At 32.5% G+C, this 18,864-nt stretch overlaps 1 protein-coding gene across 2 annotated transcripts in view; it reads right to left on the reverse strand.

The window, feature by feature from the left end:
- Positions 1-18,864, reverse strand: part of LOC118181385 (iduronate 2-sulfatase-like) — a 75,483-nt gene that overhangs the window by 23,859 nt on the left and 32,760 nt on the right. For both annotated transcript variants that reach the window (XM_035350512.2, XM_035350513.2), the window contains exons 5-6: positions 7,143-7,362; positions 2,251-2,411 (exon numbers count right to left, since the gene is read on the reverse strand). In XM_035350512.2, the coding sequence (XP_035206403.2) occupies positions 2,251-2,411; positions 7,143-7,362 (381 nt within the window). The remainder of the gene's footprint in view (positions 1-2,250; positions 2,412-7,142; positions 7,363-18,864) is intronic.

Genomic DNA, 18,864 nt, shown 5'->3' on the forward strand with positions numbered 1-18,864 from the left:
AAAACTCTTATTCTTTAATTTATACCTGACATATTTAATTTTTTTTTGTTTGTTTTTATTTTACTGTATTTTGTAATGTTAATTTTTATTTAAGTGTGAGGACATTATCATTTAATTATTAAAATAAAGTATAATAAGGAATCTGCAGAAAGCAGAGATCCATCAGTTTAATAACAGAATCACTATCCCATCACAGCACTTAACACTACATAAATGGAACAAAAAAAAAAAAAAAAACTACAACATAAAAATTAACACAATGACTTAAAAAATTCAAATTATGATTATTTGCCATGCAAACAAGAAACAAACCTTTAAAACCATACATTCTAATTGACTGAAGATTTCAGTGAAAATTTCTTTGTGACTAGGCACCTCATTTATATTATAAAATTTAATGAAATAAAGATATAATTTCCTTTCACTTTTAATGTTTATGAAATAAAATATTTCTGTAAAATGCTTCTATTCCTTCATCATTATGAAGACTTTAAATTTACAAGTTTATCACAATAATTTTTGTCTGTCATTAAATTCTATCAAAAATGATTTCCAAATAACAGATACGGAAAAATTATTGTTTCTTAACAATAAGTTCTCTAGATTCCCATATAACAGTACTGTTAGGGAACGAACATCAAAGGTGGTAGGGCATGATATATAAAAGGGTAGGAACCTTTCTTCCTTTGAAGGTATGTATGAAGACAAAGAATTTTCAGAAATGCTTACTTGCATCTATCAGAAAGAAAAAGAGCTTGTATACAAAGTAAAGGAATGACCAATATTTGCTTTATTGCATGCATTGGATGGCATATTCATGTATGGAAAAATGCAAGATGAAAATGACTAAAAATAAATGTAGTAGATTTTATATATTAAAACTCCTTACATGTTAAATAACAAGAATGTTAAAGAACAATGTAGCAATTTTTAACAGGGTGGCAAGATATGAGCTACCTAGCTATTTGAATGGTAATGTGGTAAATAGTCTTAGCTTCAAAAGTATTCAAGGTAAGTGGAAGGAATTATAACAATAAGTATGTACAAGTGGTAAAAAAGTCTGCAAAAGACCCATGAGCAATGTGAACATATTTAAACAATTATGTATGACTTAACCCTGAGTGGCCAGGGTTTTCACTAAGGAAGCACAAATTTCCCAAAACTACTATGAGAACAAATTATTTTTGTGATTTTATTGTAAAAACTCTCCTGGCATTTCATACCTGGATTTGTTTTCTTTTGATATATTGCCTTAATTTCTTTGACATATTTTAATATGCACATATATATACATTCTTACAGATATCACGAAAAATATTCTAAGCCGTATATATACAGTCTTGCCACTTAGAAGGTTAAAAAGTCTGAAAATGGATACTTCTACATTCTGTGAACCAGAATGATAACACATGCAATTTAAAACCAAATTGAGAAATCAAGCTTTTTTCTAATAAGATGCAATAGCCCTTTTACACTAATTGTCATGCAGATGTGCCAGTATGAAGTGCACTCACTTCCCGACTGGCACATAGGTGTGACAAAGCATTTTCTCATTCACCCCCATCCATCATGCATTCAAATCACAGTTTGGGAATATTTTAGAAACTAATATTTTTAGCCCAAGATGGAATTATTATTCCATAGGATTTCCTTTGAGGCACAAGTAGGTGTGACCTTTTACATATATCTTCTACTTGATATCAGACAGAGATGATTCACATGCACTTGAATTTTAATTACATAAACATAATGTGAAAGGCATGTTCTTGACTTACAAGCTTGTTGACAGCTCTTACAAAAGATGTAGTATTTATTAATGAACAGCTACGGAAGTGTTTTTTTTGGGGGGAGGGGCTAAAGCATTGGATATTTCTTTAAATCTGCACATGGTATTTGTTGATAAATATTAAAATATTATAGGAGTTTAAGAAGTTGCTTATTTTATTGTTAGAACATCACAATTTATCTGCTTTTGCTTTGCATAAAATAGCTCACCAACCTTAAGTAAATATAAAGGGAGGTTCATATAAGATTCAACTGCCAGTTTTTAAATGGGATGTTTATAAATTTCTGCATGCAAAGTATAAAAATAAGTAATTGTCATTTAGGAAGCTCATCACAAAGAAACTTCTCCATGGCAAATAGCCTTTAAGCAAGGAACTAACTATAATGTACCAAATAATATCAAGTCTTGTGTATTTAAAGCATACATAAATACTTTTTTAAGAACAGAAGTTTCATAAGTCATACCTGAAAGTCCTCAGGAAGAGGGCCGTAGGGAAAGTTAACATTCAAATTCTCTACATCTTCTCTTAATCTGATATCAGTCCATGGATTCCATGCTATTTCAGGTAGTTTTGGTGGTAATGTATTATTAGGAGCTAGATCCATAGAATCTATTGGATAAAGATCTGGAAATAAAAGTGATTAAACATATACGAGGGCAATCCCAAAAAAAAAAGGTCTCTTATTTTTGGGGGACGTAGAGAAAGTTTTAATACGGTTGTTGGCAACACTGTTGTGAGTGGAGCCTTCTCCGCTACTACATAAGCACGCAGGCGCTTCGCTCGGATGCTCAGTCTTGGCTTGGCAGCCATTCGAAATGGAGCTCCCGACAAACGTTATCTCCAAGTGCGAAGTGCGCGCAGTTGTTCGATTTTTGAACGCAAAAGGCGTTAAACCGGTTGAAATTCACCGCCTATTGATGGAAGTGTATGGACAGTCATGCATGGATGTCAAAAATGTTCACAAGTGGCATAGAGAGTTTACAGCTGGTCATACTGAAATTCACGATGAAGAAAGAAGCGGGAGGCTGTCAATTGCTGATGAGACAATCGCAAAAGTTGAGGAACTCATGCGTAAAATTCGGAGGATCACTCTGGATGCTCTCTGCATTTTGGTTCCTGAGGTTTCCAGAAGCACCATCCACAGGATTTTAACACAGGAAAAGTTGCAATATCGGAAGGTGTGTGCAAGATGGGTGCTGCGTATGCTGACAGAAGACCACAAACGGCAACGGGCACCCAGCGATTTCCACCTGTTCCCTAAGTTGAAGGAACATTTGTCTGGATGATGGTCACTGATGATGAGGTGAAAGATGAGGTTCAATGCTTCCTGAAGGGCATGGAGGCAAGCTGGTATGACATGGGCATTGTAAAACTGCCACAGTGTCTACAAAAATGCATCGATTGAAATGGCGATTATGTTGAAAAATAAAGCATTCTTCAATCTTTAAAGTGATGTAGCAATTATAGAAAATAAACGGTTCTTTGTATATCTAAAAATATAGGAGACCTTTTTTTGGGGGGATTGCCCTCGTAGAATCTTCATTAAGAATTAGCAGATGTAGCCAGGCAAAGCTAATTCTGATATTTCAGATTTGATATTTGATAAGATAGGAATTTCATAAATTTAATTTTTAAATTCCAAAATATTATTTCAAAACTATATGTTACACTATTTAGTTTTTACAAAAGGGCACATTCCTGTGAACAAACTAGTGTACATTCAGGCTAAAAGAAAAATATGCATCAACTTTGGGATTGGAGAAAGCCCAAATCAATGGATTAATTATCTAGTTTGCGTACAATTATTCAAAATTTTATTCCTCTCATTCCTAAAAAAACATACAAATTCCATTTTATGTCATTCTACTAATGCATGTATACAGTTTTTCTAATATTTATAATAGAGTGGGTCCCACACAAAACTCAGTCAACTAATAAGTGTTTTAAAGAACACAAATTAGCTGTAGGAACACATCTATTTTGGCTAAAATTGACTATATACATTAATTTTTACAAACAAAATGTAGTCCTACTTTGAAAACACGCAAACAGCTATAACAGCAAAATTAAGTTTTCAAAAAATTTTACATGGCTGAACCATATAAAATGCAACTCACATTTTAGAACCATGCAAAGCTAAAAGGGAAAATGTGATAAAATGCTCGTAAACAAACATGAAGGAAAAAAAAAATCAACATGAAGTATTTCTTGTTACTTTTTTCAATATATGATGTTGGATATTTATTGCAATTTCTTTAGTGTTGATTTTTAGTTGCAGAAGTATTCCAAGCTTTTATTGTAAGCTTTTTCTTTAAGGTAACCCAATAAAAAAATTTGGAAGCTTTGGTGGCCGTAAGCCATGGCCAAATGACATGGTCACCAAAATATTCATGTACAAAAGTGATGATTTTAGATAATGTGATATTGCTCCATTATATTAGAAAGAATGGTTTTCTGAGTCCCAAATCTGTTGCATTGAATATAAGTATTTTCCTGGATATCCACATGAAATTTATCTGCAAAAATTAGCAAGTTCAAAACATCACTTAGGTAATGAGCATATAAAAGTCAGATTGAAAATATTTGATAAGAATATTTATAATTTTTGTGGTCTTGCTTTATTTTTTGCTGTTTGAGCATATCTTAAAATTTTAGTATAAGCAATTGCTGTCATTGAGCTATGGTTATGTTTTGCTAGTTGTTGTTGTGCCTATATCACATGGAACAATGGTTGCCAAAGCCTACTCTGAAGAGAGGTTGGACTTCCATTTTCCACCCTCAATTTCGAGGGAGAGCACCCCGGAGGAGGATCTGAGGGTCTCCCCCCAATCCACACGAGAGGACCTTTTGTTGGTAAACTAACTAAATAAAACCAGAGCTAACATATGCCTTATTTATAGAAGAAAATTCTTACATGAAAAGAAACATTTCCTTGCATTTTAAGGTTAAAAAACACAACAAGCCTTTGTAATACTTCTTTGGCGAAATGAAGCAACTCCAATGATGGAAAACAGCAATAACGTTTATTTAACACTCAAAAAATGGCAACATACAAACAAGAAGAGAAAACATATTCTAACATTTAAAAATAAATTACATTCTTCGTGCGAGAGTCGCACGGGGCACTCGAGTCTGGTTTCAAATATTGCCATTCACAAATACCTTAATGTTCATCTATTTAAATTATTTAAACTACAAGATTTTAATATTATTTAAAGCTGTTACACCTTCTTCTCCTACATAATAAAACATAAGAGGGGAAAAATAAGAAAATAAAGATTTATGAAAGGGAAGAGAATATAACAAAATTAATTTACAGTGCATATTATTTACTTTTAATCAAATTTCGCCAGCATTCCAACAAAACAAAAAAACTAAACTTGCATATTTTGAAATATGATGAAATTTATAAATGATAAAATGTTTCATGCATTTGGTATAAAAATGTAATTAACCCATTCAAATATGTATAGTTAACAGCAGCTCGTTATCCTTTACATTAAAACATTAATTGAAAAATCCATCATACATAAATTGCATACATACAGAGGCTGTTTGCAGATATTTTAAACAATTTTCCTCTATTTATTAAAATATTTTACCTAAACCTTTTGTGTTTTAAATGCTCTGTTTGATAACCTTTATTCTTCACTATCTTTTATATATTATTATTGTTAATGATGCTTTATGCTCCCGCCAAGCCAGTGCTAGTTGGCCTCTTTAAGATACCAAGCTGAGCCAAGTGTATGTAGAAGCACTAGCTGTTCATGCTGTTCAGTCTGTCTGTGTTTTCCAGTATTCTGTGGTTTACTTTTTGTGTATTGTGCTGTTAATAAGTGTAGTTTTTGCAATGATGTGCGCCTAGGTCTACTTTTCCCAGGTTTTACACAACAGTAATTTCAAAAACAAGAGAGCCTTTTGTAGCATCAGAAGAGATTATTTTATTCCAATCCTCTTAAACAGCTTTGCAAAGTCCAAGGAGGTTTGTAGGTCAATGTTTGGACAATTCACTTTTTAAAAGTCCAAAAGCACAAAACTCCATGGGTGATACATCAAAATATTTAGTAGGGTTATGAGTGAAGAGTTCACCCATTTCTTGTTCCATTTGTTCCAGGAAATTAACAGTAGATTTTGACATGTGGCTGTTTGCTTTGTCTTGATGCAGTTCTACTAACTGATGACACAGTGGCTAAAGAGAAGATATTTCATATCTGAAAACTGGGTATTAGACATGTTCTTGATAATACGTGGAATTGATTTTAACATTTTTCGCCACTCTCTTTATTTTTAAATTGCCGTTAGATAAAAAACCAGCAACAATCATAAATCCCTTAGAAAAATTTTCCTTAGATTCTTTGAACCATGGTGTAAAGTTTTTCCCCTCTCCTCTTTGATGATGATAATGGATCTCTTTTTATTTCAGACATTTAAATACCACAATATTCATCTATTATGACAATATTTTTCATCGTTCACATCATGTTTTTTCCCCTTTTAAACATTCAAATCAGCAGTAATCATTTTGTTTACTTTGACAGTGAGCAATTTTATGATTTTCCTACTGTCCTTTGACTTGGTGGAATTTCTTTTAAAATTAAAGGTCTTACTTTGCAAAATTGGAAACATTCTGTTTTTCCCTTGGATATGTATCTGGCACAATTTTTCACCTTGAATCCAAACTTTGATTTATTTTTTCCCCTTCTTGTTGACAATATTATATTTATTGCAGCTTTAGAAATCACAAAACCATCGCTTTCATGTGTTTTGTAATAACTAGATATGAATAATTTTCTTTGGAAAGAGCACAGACATATCCTTCCAACCACTGCTTTTTTAAAACTGCCATTTTGCATGTAAACAAAACTGTCAAGGAGCAGATAGCAATTAATACTTTCAAAAATATAGCTACAGTTAAAACACAAATTTCCAAGCAGATGATGTTTTTTAATAGCAAAGCGTAATAGCATAGCTTTTCGAATAGCATCATCTAAAAAGTGTGCGAACAGCCTCTGTATTAGATTACATTTTTTTTTAATGAATATACCCTAAAATGGTCTAAAAGAACAGAAACGCTAATCATTATTCCCTAAATACTGAATAGTCTAATGAAAGAAGGCTAATGCCTACTGATGATGTCAGCCTTGTTTCATTGGTTCATCAATAATTAATCATTAAATTTTTAATTTTTAACTTAATTCATATTTAACATTTACTTTATAAAAATATTTTGCCATTAATGTTACAATAGTATTTTCATACTCCATTATTTCCAAAACTTACCAAGGTTTAATAAATGCATAATTTTTTTATATATATTAGTACAAATACATAGATATGGAAAAAATGTTTACCAACCTAAATATTCACGTGGAAATTTAAAAGGAATATGAGGTTTATAATATCCAATGCCCATAAAAAATGGTTTGTCTTTGTTTAGTCCTTTTCTCTTGCTCTTTAAGTAATTGATAGCATACTGTGTACTTTCAATATCTGGCAAACTTCCACCAGGTTGTTTTGCAACATCAACAGGACAAATCAAATTCATATGGTTCTTACCATCAGACGATGGACAAACCTATAATCACCAAAGATTCAAAATTATACACTTAAAAAAAATTTTAAAATCCAAACTTCTGTCATATTTTGCATGATTTACAACTTTGTAAAAATTTTAATTACTGGGTTTTTAAATAAAATCGATGATTTTAAGAACAATTTAAAATAAAAAGAGACAAAGAAGAAAATAATACCTGCTTTTCAATGAAATAATCTCCAGTAGCATAAATGTATTATTGCTAATAGTAGGCAAGTTATTTAAACCATGTCTGTAAAATTTAGTGTCTCTGAAAGTGATAAACTCTTCTACTGCATGATAAATAGACAAATCCATGGCAAAGCATTTTTTGGACAAAAAAAGGCTCAAGTACCAGAAAAATGGTAATCTGTTGGGAAAATGTCAGAAATATATAGAAAATGCAGTCCAGTTTCACATCCCAAACTGATGATTTGTTGTATCGTTGATACTGTCATATTATGATCAGGCTTTATCCTAAAGCAACATGACTCTCCGTGTCTTTCATAAGTACTGGTTGCTTAAGCGCAATTTGTGATGTGTCTGCCACATATTTGTACAGTATTCAGCTGCTTTTATCATTTCACTTCATGGAAAGCCAACCCCCTAATTGCCCGAAACTCGAGTTTGTCTATTCAAAATAAAGTTCTTGTATTTCAATCCATTTTGAGTCCCATCATCACTTATGCCTGTCCAGTCTGGGGTTTCCTTTGTGACACAACTATGAAAAGAATTCAAAAAGTGCAAAATATGACTTTGAGACAGATGGCAAATTGTCCCTGGTTCATCAGGAACGATGCAATTCATCGTGAACTCAATGTAGAAAAAATCAACGTCTGCTTTGCGAAAATTGCAAGAAAATTTTTCAAGAATATTCATAAAGTGAATAACAGCTCTATCCCACAGCTGGACTACAATTACCAGGATAGAGACAACAGAAAATGACCGAAAGCGGTCCTTATACATCTAAATATGTAAACTGTGATTGTTTTCTCTGTGGCCATTTAATTTCATAACTACTGCTAGACTCTGAAAAATATATGTCGCCATCTGATAGAAAGCTCTGCCACATAAGTTTTGCAATTATGTTATCTCGTAAATTAACTCAGTTATATTGTATCTCATCCAGCTTATAATATCTATCTTAATTTAATTCAATAGAAGTAACTCTTATTACCTTCCATGATCCTTTTTTACTTTAAAATAGACTCGCACCATTCAATAATATTGTTCATTATGTTATTACATTTACCCCTCCCCCCAGCCAATGCCTGTCTTGCAAGTAGATGCACTTCCTTTTCAGATTCACCATTGGTAAAGACTACCAGTAGCTCTGCCCACTTCTCTCAAGTACCACCACAGACGCCTTCAACTCAGACAAGCTCTTGCCATTCTGACGCTAGCACGCAGCATCTGCATTTACACCGCTGGACATCTATAGAACTAGCTCAACGTCTGCTGTATCTGAAGACTCTAAAATTGCACCTTCACGAGATTTATCTCAATTACGAACTTTGTCATGTTAGGTTAGAAAAAGATATGCCTTTTTTGTACGAGTTCTACACATGATGTGGTTTTATAACCCGGGTGCCTGCTGACAAGTGTTTCTAACACCTGAGTCTTCATGGAAAGAATAAATACTGAATAACATCACCCACCATACAATAAATAACACTTTCTTTGGATGTAAAGGTGCCTTTTCAGTCTTTCATTCCCAATCACTGTCACGAACACATAACAATTATCAGAGAATATCCACTTCCCAACCCATCAAATTCATTACAGGACCTCTCCTTCTTAACTTCTCAAGAGAGGAAAGTTTAATTCCAAATTCTGTGGTTTGTTTTCATCAGTAAGTTCGTAAGTGTCTTGCTGCTTGTCTTTCTTATTATTACCAGTTACCATGAAGCAGTTGAAAAGTGTGCGTTTAGATTTGCAGTCTGATACAGTTCATCATAGAGTTATATTTTGCAAACCAATACAAGTGGATCTCAAAGACAATTAAAATTAATAAATTGCAAACAAAGCAAATCAAAGAAAATTCACAAAAGAAAAAAATATATGCAAAAAACTTTTTCTTAGAAAGCTGTGTTGAGATATTTGTAATCGCATTCTTATTGGTTAAAAGGAAGTACAGCTTTCTGTCACGTCCGAAACATTCATTAGCTTTCAGCCAGGTCCGAGTTATTCTGAAACTTAATCCCATTCTGTATGTTTCTTTTGATTGGTTATTTATTGTGTCTTGTTCATGATTTGTTAAACCATGATCTGTTCTAAAGGTATATATATGACCTCTGTAACCGCTTATCGCTGCTAGTGCTTGTACTTACTTATTTCTGCTTGCAAGTAACTCTGCATATCTCGGTAATAAATATTTGTTTTGCGAACCACGGCATTTTCTATGTTTAACAGCAGAGCGTGGTTCCTTCAAAAGTTAGAATTCGCTGATAGTTCCCTAATTGAACCTTCAGTGTAATAATTTATTATTCGTGTGATTTTGATTTGGTGTAGCATGAATGATAGCTTTTTCCGGAAGTGAAAGGGAAGCTTTTGGTGTAGCACCATTTGACGGTGTTAATAACTTTACTGTTTGGTGTCGAAGAGTTCGAGCAGTATTTACGGCAAGGGAATTGGATACGTTTTTGGAAACAGAAGCAGTTGCGGACAGAGTTGCAGATGTTTTGAAATCAAAAAAGGCTTATGCCTTAATACTTGCACTTCTAAGTGATAATGTTATTGCTTCTCTTCAACGTGAAGACACTGCATGTAAAATATGGAAGAAACTACAAGCTACGTATAGCGCTAAAGGTGCAGTGAGTCAAGTTTTAACGAATAAGTGTCTAGCTACCATAAGGAAATCCAAGGATGTGTCAATGAGACAGCATATTGATCCTGGTGAGTAGTCTACGCGTCTCTGGCTCTGAAGTAAGTGACTTTGATATTATTATTTACATTTTAATGTCTTTGCCAAAGGAATATGAAAATATTAAGGCATCTCTAGAGAATCAGCCAAGCAATAATTTGAGTTTAGATTTTGTTACAAGTAGACTTATTGATTGTGAATCTCTTATGTTTGATTATAAAAATGAAAATAAGTATTCTAAACCAAATACAGATAACTCTGTTTTTATTACTGCTCGTAAAGACTTGTTTTGTACTTATTGTAAAAGAAAAGGACATTCTGTTAAATTTTGTAGAAAAAAGAACTACGTCTGTCATAACTGTGGGAAAACTGGTCATTTCAAAAGTGAATGTTTTGATAATTCTAAAAAGCAGGCAAATTCAAATAGTGATAAGTATGCATCCCTTGCAATATCTTTTATGGCTGGAAACCTTGTGCGTGATCAATTTATTATTGATTCTGGTGCAACTTCTCATATGTCTTCTCACAAGGAATGGTTTATCTCAATTAAGCCTCAGACTGGAACTGTTAAATGTGCGTCTAAGTCAGCAGTTTTAGAAGTGGAAGGAATTGGCGATATTTGCGGTAAAACTAAGAATGGTGTTGAAATAATGTTAAAAGATGTTCTTTACGTTCCCAAATTAAATGGACAATTAATTTCTGTAAAAAATATTAAAGCAGCAGGTTTGAGCGTAATTTTTAAAAATGGAATAGTTTATATTGAACACAAAAACAAGCGTTTTGGATTTGGATATTTGGACAAATGCGGACAATATTTTAGTGATTTTTCACCAAACCTATTTACAGCTTTAGCAGTAAAGAATGATGATCTATGACACAGAAGGTTAGGACACTGCTGTGATCAAAAATTAAAACTAATGAATCTTCCTGCAAGAATCCTTTTGTGAAGTATGTGTTCGTGCCAAACAGTGCTTTGCCTATAGGAAAGGGTCCTTGCATAAAAAAATCCAAACCGCTTATAACTATACACACTGATATATGTGGTCCAATAGAACCTCAAACACTCCATAGGGAAAGGTATTTCATGACTATAATTGATGACTATTCGAGATTTATGGAAATCGGACTGCTCAAAAGAAAAAGTGACATTGCTAATGAACTCAAACTATTCTTTAAATTGAATCCAACTGTTACAAAACTGTGCTGTGACAATGCGAAAGGATATGTCAGTGGAGAATTGCATGAAGTTGCTAAAAGAGCAGGTGTAAAAATAGATCCTGCACCTCCCTATACACCTTTTTTAAATGGTGTTGCTGAACGAGCAAATAGAACTGTACTGAAAAAAGCTAGAGCAATGATATTTGAGGCAAAATTGCCAAAATTTGTTTGGGCTGAGGCAGTACTTATGGCTGCTTACATAAATAATCAACTCCCAAATAGTTCAACTGAAAATTGTGTTCTTTATTTTCTGAAGTATGGTGAAAATCCTGATTTAACAAACATTCGTGTATTTGGCTGTAATGCTTATACTCTAGTGCCACCATCGCAAAGAAAGAAACTAGATGAAAAATCTGTCAGAATGATATTTGTAGGTTATTCCACAATGGGATATCATTTAATGATTCCGGAAACAAGACGCATCATTGTTTCCAGAAATGTTAAATTTAATGAAGAAAAGAAGAAAGTAGAAAATCAAAAATATATTCCCGATAGTTCTGATTTGAGTGAAAATGACAATGATGACATTAAAAATGAAGACAAATCAATTTCAGACACTGATAATGGCGAATTAAATGCTGCAAATAAGAAGGAGGAACAAAGAAAATCTTCATGAGAATAGAAACAGCCAGTTAGGTATCCTGATCCTGAGATTTACCAAATAATGTTTGCACAACAAGATACTCTGACATTTGAAGATATTGTAAATCTACCACAAGTAGAACAAAAACCATGGAAAAGAGCTATGGACAAGGAACTGAAATCTATGGAAGATAACAACGTCTGGGACCTACAAAGTTTACCCCCTGATAAAAGAGCTATTTCCTGCAAATGGGTACTACGTAAAAAACGAGATGGAACTTACAAGGCAAGACTTGTTGCTCGTGGCTTTGTGCAAAAGGAAGGCATAGATTATACAGAAACGTTTTCTCCAGTGATTAGTATGTGCTCTTTACGTTTAATCTTGGTAATTATCAATAATGAAGGTTTGCAAACTTTTACTTTAGATGTCAAGACAGCTTTCTTGAATGGTAAGTTAGATGAAACCATCTACATGGACCAGCCAAAAGGATATGATGATATGAGTGGTAAGAAACGTAAACTTAAAAAGAGTTTATATGGTCTTAAACAGTCTCCTCGAAAATGGTATCAGAAATTTCTTAATTTTGTTATTAAATTAGATTTTAAGCAATTGGACTCTGAACCATGTATTTTCATCAGAAATTTAAATTGTAAGAAAGTAATTATGGCTCTTTATGTAGATGGCTTATTAATTGCAGGTTCAGATGTAAAAGAAACAAATATTATAATATTGTTGTCTAGTGAATTTAAAATGTCAAAATCTGAAAGTGTCTCAGAATTTTTGGGTATTAGACTGAAATTTGAGTCCGATTGTTTGTATTTAGATCAGAAACCATATATTGAAAAACTACTTGATAAATTTAAAATGTCTGATTGTAAAACAGCCCAAACTCCCATTGAACAAAAATCTACAGCAGCTGATTTTTAGAAAGGAAATGCATTTCATGGTCCATACAAAGAATTAATTGGATCTTTACTTTACTTAGCATATATCACAAGGCCAGATATTGTGTTTGCAGTAAATTGCTTAAGCCAACTGCAGGAGCACCCTACTGATGTTGCCTGGTGTGCTCTAAAAAGAATTCTTAGGTACTTGAAAAACACCTTAAATTTAAAATTGATATACAAAAGGGATGATTTGGAAAGGGCAAACTTGTGTTTGTATGTAGATGCAGATTGGGGGGGGGATACTCAAGATAGGAAATCAATTACTGGTTACTTTATAATGTTTTCAAACTGTCCTATTATGTGGTGCTGTAACAAACAAAAGTGCATTGCACTTTCATCAACAGAAGCTGAAATAATTGCTTTATGTAAAGGTAATCAAGATGTTTTATGGATAAAAATGTAGTAAATGAAATTTCCAGTGTTAAAATGTTTATATTTTTGAGAACAACCAGTCAGTCATGTATCAAAAGTATTGTTAATGAAAACTTTTCAGGTAGGTTGAAACATATAGATATAAAATTAAAGTTCACTCGTAAGACTGTTAAGGAAAATAATATTAGAATTGAATATGTACAATCAGGTTTACAAATTGCAGATATGTTAACTAAGGCTTTGTCCAAAACAAAATTCTATGAACTGTTATCGTTGAGCTGTTTAAAAATTGTGTAATTCTTTTATGTTTTGTATAATGTGCGATTAAGGGGCAGTGTTGAGATATTTGTAATCGCATTCTTATTGGTTAAAAGGAAGTACAGCTTTCTGTCACGTCCGAAACATTCATTAGCTTTCAGCCAGGTCCGAGTTATTATGAAACTTAATCCCATTCTGCATGTTTCTTTTGATTGGTTATTTATTGTGTCTTGTTTATGATTTGTTAAACCATGATCTGTTCTAAAGTTATATATATGACCTCTGTAACCGCTTATCGCTGCTAGTGCTTGTACTTACTTATTTCTGCTTGCATGTAACTCTGCGTGTATCTCTGCATATCTCGGTAATAAATATTTGCTTTGCGAACCACGTCATTTTCTATGTTTAACAAGCTGCATACTAGTCATAATAATACATAGTCAAATACATAGTCAAAAATAAGTACAAATACACTCTTGAAGAGCACATCAAAGCGATAAGTTGGCAGATGGATTGAGAGATATCAATGAAAGTGTAAAGGATAGTCATATTGCAGCACGAAGTGTACCGATGAAAAATTATGAAAAATCTTTTTATAACTTTAGAAGCTCACCTAGAGGAAGATAAGATACTTGAATATGTAAAAATGAAACTAACTGGTAAGTGCTTAACCCTTTGCAGTCATATGTCTAATTTCAGCCACCAAAGCCTTTTTTTACCATTCTAGATAAATGTCTGCTTTCAGCCACCACAGCAAAGAACCACCTGATTTTATATTATGCTAAGTTGACAAGCTTCATAATCTTGCATATTATGCATTACTGTTTGTTCCATGAAAATTAATTCCAACCAGCATGATAACTGTGTATAAACTTAATACAAGAACAAAGGGTTTAGTAGAGAAGAAAAAAATGTGAATACAAGAAAGAGATACTTTCAAACAAAATTCAAATAATTCAATCAATGAAAATACACATTATTCTAAAAGAAAAAACTGGAGACACAGAAAAAGAACACAAATTCTTAAATAACTACAAAGAAAAAATGAAAACTATCAATCTGTAATCTGATTTTCAAGAAAGAAAAGTATGTAAATAAAGGAAAATATGGAAATAAAGAAAAAATGTAATTTGCTGTAAATAGGATACATATGAAAATGAAAATAAAGGCCCATCCACACGAGGACGCTCCCGACGTAGTTGACGTAAGTTTTTTGATGCCGGCGTAAATTCGCAGGACGCAGAAGACGTAAAACTGAGTATGCTCCTGTTCAGCTTTTTCGCCCGCGATGCGCGCGTAAGGCCAATAGTCGACCGAGTTCTTATCACGTGTCATAATCAGAAAACCTTCTTGCTTACTCGTTTCAATATGGCATCAGAGCCACACAGAGATGAGTTTTTGCTTAGAAATATAACTGTATACAGCAATAAAATAATCAGAACTGTTCACGCCATCTTCAGATTTCTCAAACCGTACATATTAGTATACATTTAAAATTCTCATTGAAGGGGAAAACTGTATACTTATAAAGCAATGATCCGACCAGTATATCCATATGCTTCACCTATTTACAACACCGTAAGTAACAGGAACCTAAATAAATTACAGTTTCTACGAAATCAAAGTTTCTGCCTTACAAAATTCTCCTTAATTATTATAAATATTGGCTATATCATGTGTAATAAAAAGCTCTATAAATATCCCAATATTAAATACACCAAAAACTAACTTCAGCAATATAATAACTTCTAAAATAAAGCAGTTGAGTGTGGAAGAGTATTCAATAAAATACAATCACGAAATTTTGGAGGAAAGTTACAACTTGTGCATACAGCAATCATTTATTGAAGTTTAATTAAATTACCTTTGCAGCGACTTCTACTTGTTACATTATTTTTCACAAACACTGCTATCACAAATAGCTGAGTGGTCAGCGCGCTGCTTTGGTGGTGGAGGAATGGAAAGGTGGCGAGTTCGAACCTCATCCGTAGACGGTATAATTCAGTTAGCTTTTCTCGTTTTGAAACGTGTTTCTTATATTTAATCATCAATCATTATATTCTTATTCTGCCTATTATTATTGTTTTCATTTCTTATTTTATTCATTATTATTATTGTTTTTAATTTAGTTTAAAAATGTGCAGTGCAAATAGAAATCCTTATGTAAAAATATATCTGCATCTCTTTATCATATATCATCTATAAATTATCTCTTTATTTTTACTTTATTGCATATTTTATCATGCACATAATTTCTCATAAACTGTCCAAAGTTTGAACCTCATTCTAAATTCAAAAATAAATAAAAAGAAAAACAAAAGACCAAGGGAGAGCGAGTTAAAAAATATGAAGTTGGTTTTATTACATGGTGGATGGTGTATATAAAGAGAATTAAGTAATTTAATTCTCTTTATATACTGTATTCCAAACCAATTTTATAAATCGTAATTTTCATATGATATAGAATCTGCAAGTCTGTCAAACTGGTCGCTACTCATCCTGAAGGAATTAAAAAACAAGTAATATACCCCCTCCAAAAAAAAAAAAAAAAAAATTAAGTCAATTCCTACTTAGGTCCACAAAGAAAAGTTTAAAAATACATAAATAAATAAATAAAAATATAAACATAATTTTTTTAAATTAAAAATTAAAAAAAAATTAATATGTGAAAAAGCTGTATTAACATCAAGTGTCATTCACTGCAAGTTTAAAAAATTGTATTTGAACTTGAGTGGATGTATAAAAAGCATTTTATGTACTGAAAATTTGAACAAGATATAGGGAGAATGTGAGCTAATAGTAGGTATTTAATAATTCCAGATATTCCTTTCGCAAACAAGGCAGTAAAAAAAAAAAAAAAAAAAAAAAAAAAAACTCTTTGAACAGGACGCTCTAAATAAATCTTTCGGACTCATTCTTGCCATTTTTTGCGGTTTTGCCTCTGCTTAATAATTGCACATAATAGTAAAGTTTCGGCTATACAAAAAATCATCTGATTCGGACAACTTGACGCAAACATACAGAAGAACAGCGAAGTAATAAGATACAGCTCTGTTGACGCTATATTACAGCGTCACGTGATTTTTGCACAAAATCATTCTATTGGTTAAACGCACTCTTCGCAAGCGTACTCGTTTGGACGCTTTTACGCTGGTAACGTAAAAGCGCGTTCGTCAGCTACGTTTCGAGCGTATTCGTGTGGACGGGCCTTAAGAAATTTGAAAAGACTGAGAATTACACAGTCAAAGTCAACCAAAGAAAGAAAATTTCAAAGCTTAAACTGGTCAGCTGATTTAAGAGCTACTTGCCATATGATCGATAATATAAGGTTCTTCATGAAATTAGATATAAACAAAATGGAGCAAATAATAATTGCTAATGGAATTCGAGGCACTGAAGAAGGATATTTACACTGTATAGATGACGAAACTGATTAACAGAAATAAAATTTGTCAATTATTTTGTAAATTATCTCATAGAAAGACTGATATCTACTCAAAAAAAATCATGAACAAATGGTTACACTGAATTTGAAGAAGATACTTTAAAGAATAAAGAAAAAAAAAAAAATAATAATAATAATAAAACCAAAATGAAGGCAAAAGTAGAAGGAAATTTTAGAATTTTTGTAGGTTTTAGATTTAAAAGAAAGACTAATATCTGTATGCAAAATAATGAACAAAGGGTCACACAGAGTTTCAAGAAGATGAAGAAGGGTTACACAGAGAACAAGACAAAAATGCTCAAACTGTGATTACTAAAAGCAGTGAAAATAAGCATAGACCTATGGCATGGTAGATTAGGACAGAGACAATGAAGCTATCAACAAGTTGAAGAATAATGATTTAGCAACTGCAATAAAGATTGGTGGAGAAATTGGAAGAAACAAGGAATGCAAACATTATGTTAGAAATGAAATTCTGAATTATGATAGTCCAAGCCAGAAACTAGAAATCAAAATAATTTCTGACTTCGAAATATTTGGATATTTAAACCATAGTAGCATTATAATGTTTGATTTCAGCTATACCAGAGGCAGAACAGCTTATTGCTTGGTTTCAAAGAAGAAAAGAACTAAGGTGGATAAAAAAAAGAATGCTCTTTACAGTGATCAAATTAAGCTGTGTTAAGGATCAAATTAAATGTTGAGGATTAAAAAAATCCTCAACATTTCAGCTACAACAGAATGGTCAAGCAGCAAGGAAAAAAAAAAAAAAAAAAAAAAAAACCAATAATGGAAATGACAAGATGCCTACAGCTCAATTTGGGCATAGCTGCAATAAGAGATTTGCACCAGATATGAAATACTACAGTATAAAATAAGCATGATCTTGCCAACAATAGCTCAGAAGTACACACATGTAAATCAGTTTGATGTTGAAACAGCATTTCTGTATGGAGACATGAAAGAAGAAATACATGTGAAACAACCAGAAGGTTCAGTAGAAGAAAACAAAATTTGTAAACTAAACAAAAGTATTTATGGATTTAAACAGGCAACCAGAAATAGGAATCACAAAATAGCTGAAATGCTATGCAACAAAAGATAATCCAAGGAAATGCTGACCTATATGCTCCTTCTAATCAAATAAAGAAAATACAAGGGCATATGTTAATAACATACTAACCTTGAATAACAAGAATGAATCATTTTGAGAAGTTGAACAAATACTCAAAGAATATTTTGACATTCAAAATCTTGAAAAATATCTGATATTTAGGAAATGAAATCAAAAGAGAAAAAAATGGAATCGATAAAATTAAGTTAACAAATTAGAGATGTAATCAAGATATTTGACAGCTAATTGGAAAAGAAACTAAGCTTCACACCCATGGGTATGAATTTTACAGAAACCAAAACCAAGCAAGAGGGCAGTTTTTCCAGTAACAGAAATACAGGCAGGAAGTGGGTGCGCTTTTATATTTATCAACAATGTCAAGACCCAACATAGCTCTGTTGTAAAACTCAACAGAAAAGTGGAAAATCTACTGAAATCAGACTAGAATGGTGCAATTATAGTTATGCATTCTTTATAAGCTACAACCAGTTATAGATTGCATTTAAAATCAGATGGTGAGACAGTTATCAAAGCACAGATAATGAACCAGTGACGATGACTGGGCCAGATACAATCCGAGCAGAAAATCCATATCGGGGTATTACTTTGAATAGGAAACAGTATAGTATCAGGGATGACCAAGAAACAAAACTGTGTTGGCTTTATCTTCAACAAAAGCTCTAGCCTTAACTTCACAAAACTGCA

The sequence above is a fragment of the Stegodyphus dumicola genome, chromosome 8, assembly GCF_044657685.1.
Source record: "Stegodyphus dumicola isolate Sdum_Otavi_A_Nest chromosome 8, ASM4465768v1".
Classification (NCBI taxonomy): domain Eukaryota; kingdom Metazoa; phylum Arthropoda; class Arachnida; order Araneae; family Eresidae; genus Stegodyphus; species Stegodyphus dumicola.